The sequence below is a fragment of the Salpingoeca rosetta genome (genome assembly GCF_000188695.1).
Source record: "Salpingoeca rosetta unplaced genomic scaffold supercont1.41, whole genome shotgun sequence".
Taxonomy (NCBI): Eukaryota; class Choanoflagellata; order Craspedida; family Salpingoecidae; genus Salpingoeca; species Salpingoeca rosetta.
This window is the reverse complement of record NW_004754893.1, coordinates 80,947-83,017: the sequence shown is the minus strand read 5'-3', so window position 1 is coordinate 83,017 and position 2,071 is coordinate 80,947. Positions and strand designations below refer to the sequence as shown.

The following is a 2,071-nucleotide window of genomic DNA, read 5'->3' as shown; positions in this document are numbered from 1 at the left end:
ATGCTGGAGAGCTCTGTGGTGCATGTGCATACACTTCATGGCAGCACAATCGTAGCACCACACGGACCCTCCTTCGCGTGTCGAGCAGAGAGCGAGAGGCGAGAGATGTACGTTGTCGAGGGGGACGAGCAAACGCAGACAGTGTCCTCCCTCCCTCACATTCACACACACACACACACACTACACACACACACACACACACACACACACACACACACACACACACACACACACACACACACACACACACACACACACACGCACACATACACACACACACACACAACCTTCCCAGCCCCCAGTCGTCGGTGTGGGGCGTGATGGTGCCGGAGCTGAGCACGCGAGCCATCACCCGCATCCTGGGCAGCAGCGCCTTCAAGACGTACTGCATGCAGCGCAGGCGGCTCGAGCTCGACCGCACCCTCCATCGTCAGGCCGCCGACGGCGACAGCGGCGATGACGACGTGGACGGTGGGCACACTGAACAACAGGGGATGGCGAGCAACCGGGCACAGGGCGTGAAGAGTGCAGCAGCGAAGCGGAGACAGCGCGACACTGGACAACAGCGCTGCCGCAAGCGGCACAACGACAGCAACGGCAGCAACGACAGCAACGGCAGCGTGGGCGAAGGTGATGATGAGTCTGGAGGCGAAGACGACGTTGGTGGTGGTGATGCGGTGCATGGCGGTGTTGAGCCGAGAGCAACGGCCGAGACGAAGGTGATCGAAAGCACATCCCTTGTCAATGATGTCCCCCAACACACCCGCACGCTGGAGGAACGCCGCAGCGCTCTCGACGCTTTCTTGGACGCACAACAAGACACCCTCTTCGACTGAACTCTGCTGGTCTTGTGTGTGCTGTGTGTGATTGTGTGTGTGTGTGTGTGATTGTGTGTGTGTGTGTGTGTGTATGTCTGTGCTTGTACGTGTGTGCCTGTGTTGCGTGTCTGTCTGCCTGTGGCTCATTAAGCAGCAAGCAAGCGGTGCCCACAACTTCAGCAAAGAAGACATCAACACGAGCATTGGCCGCCCCCTTGTTGTAAACCCCCGCTACAAATCCAACAAACAACAGCAGCTCAACAAGTGACAACTTTGGGATCAACGCAAGACAACGCAGTGCTGCTGCAGTAGGATGTCTGCTTACGACCTACAGCCGCCCTCCGTTGTGAGTTCACAAGCCCGGCAAGAGGACGTGTGTTTGCATGAAGTCTCTGCTGGAATAGTTGTGCTGTGCTGTGTTGTGCTGTGCTGTGCTGTGCTTGTGTTGGTGTCTGCTCAGTGCATGTGCGTGTGAGCATCATTGTCTCACCGCGTCACGGAACACACCGCATCGGCAGGCGGTGTCGTTCGTGAACGAGAGTCGAGAGCAGACGTTGATACCCTCGCGCGCCTTCTGCCGGCATGGCTTCTGGCACCCCGACGATGCGGTATGCAACTGCAGAACTTCACGCTGCACTGCATGCGTGATGTTGCTGTGGTTGGCACGGAACACATACACGTACTGTTGGGCAAAGTGCTGAGGCGACGCGCGCCGTCATGGTCAACTCCTCATCTGCAACTGCACACACACACACACACACACACATACACACACACACACACACACACACACACACACACACACACACACACACACACACACACTCTCTCTCTCTCTCTCTCTCTCTCTCTCTCTCTCTCTCTCTCTCTCTTACAGCGACGCGCGTTGTCCAAGCGCCCGAGCAAGCTCAGTGCGTGCAGCTCAGGGAAGCTGCGCCTTCGCGTGTTCCTGGACAGCGCGAGTGGCCTTCCCGCAATGGACCGCAATGGTGAGCATCATGTTGCATGAAGTAGCGGCCGGGGGGGGGCGGTGAATGCGAGCTTGGTGAGGCATGATGAGGGGGAAGAGGAACCTGCGCGTGGGCATGTGCAGATGTGCGTTTGTTGCTGTTTCAGTCGATTCTTGCCTGCTGATCGGCTGGAGCTCGGGCGTGTATATCTATGTGATTGGTGGCTCACTTCATCCTCACAACACCTGGTAGGCCTGTGTGACCCTTACGTCGTCATCAAGGTAATGACAGCGAGAGGTGAAA

General features: G+C 57.4%; 1 protein-coding gene across 1 annotated transcript in view; it reads left to right on the top strand.

The window, feature by feature from the left end:
• The window catches only part of PTSG_11158 (uncharacterized protein), a 9,459-nt gene that overhangs the window by 604 nt on the left and 6,784 nt on the right, over window positions 1-2,071 (top strand). The window contains exons 2-5 of the mRNA XM_004987749.1: window positions 296-1,164; window positions 1,337-1,426; window positions 1,696-1,807; window positions 2,021-2,049. Of these exons, the coding sequence (XP_004987806.1) occupies window positions 1,132-1,164; window positions 1,337-1,426; window positions 1,696-1,807; window positions 2,021-2,049 (264 nt within the window). The 5' untranslated portion in view covers window positions 296-1,131. The remainder of the gene's footprint in view (window positions 1-295; window positions 1,165-1,336; window positions 1,427-1,695; window positions 1,808-2,020; window positions 2,050-2,071) is intronic.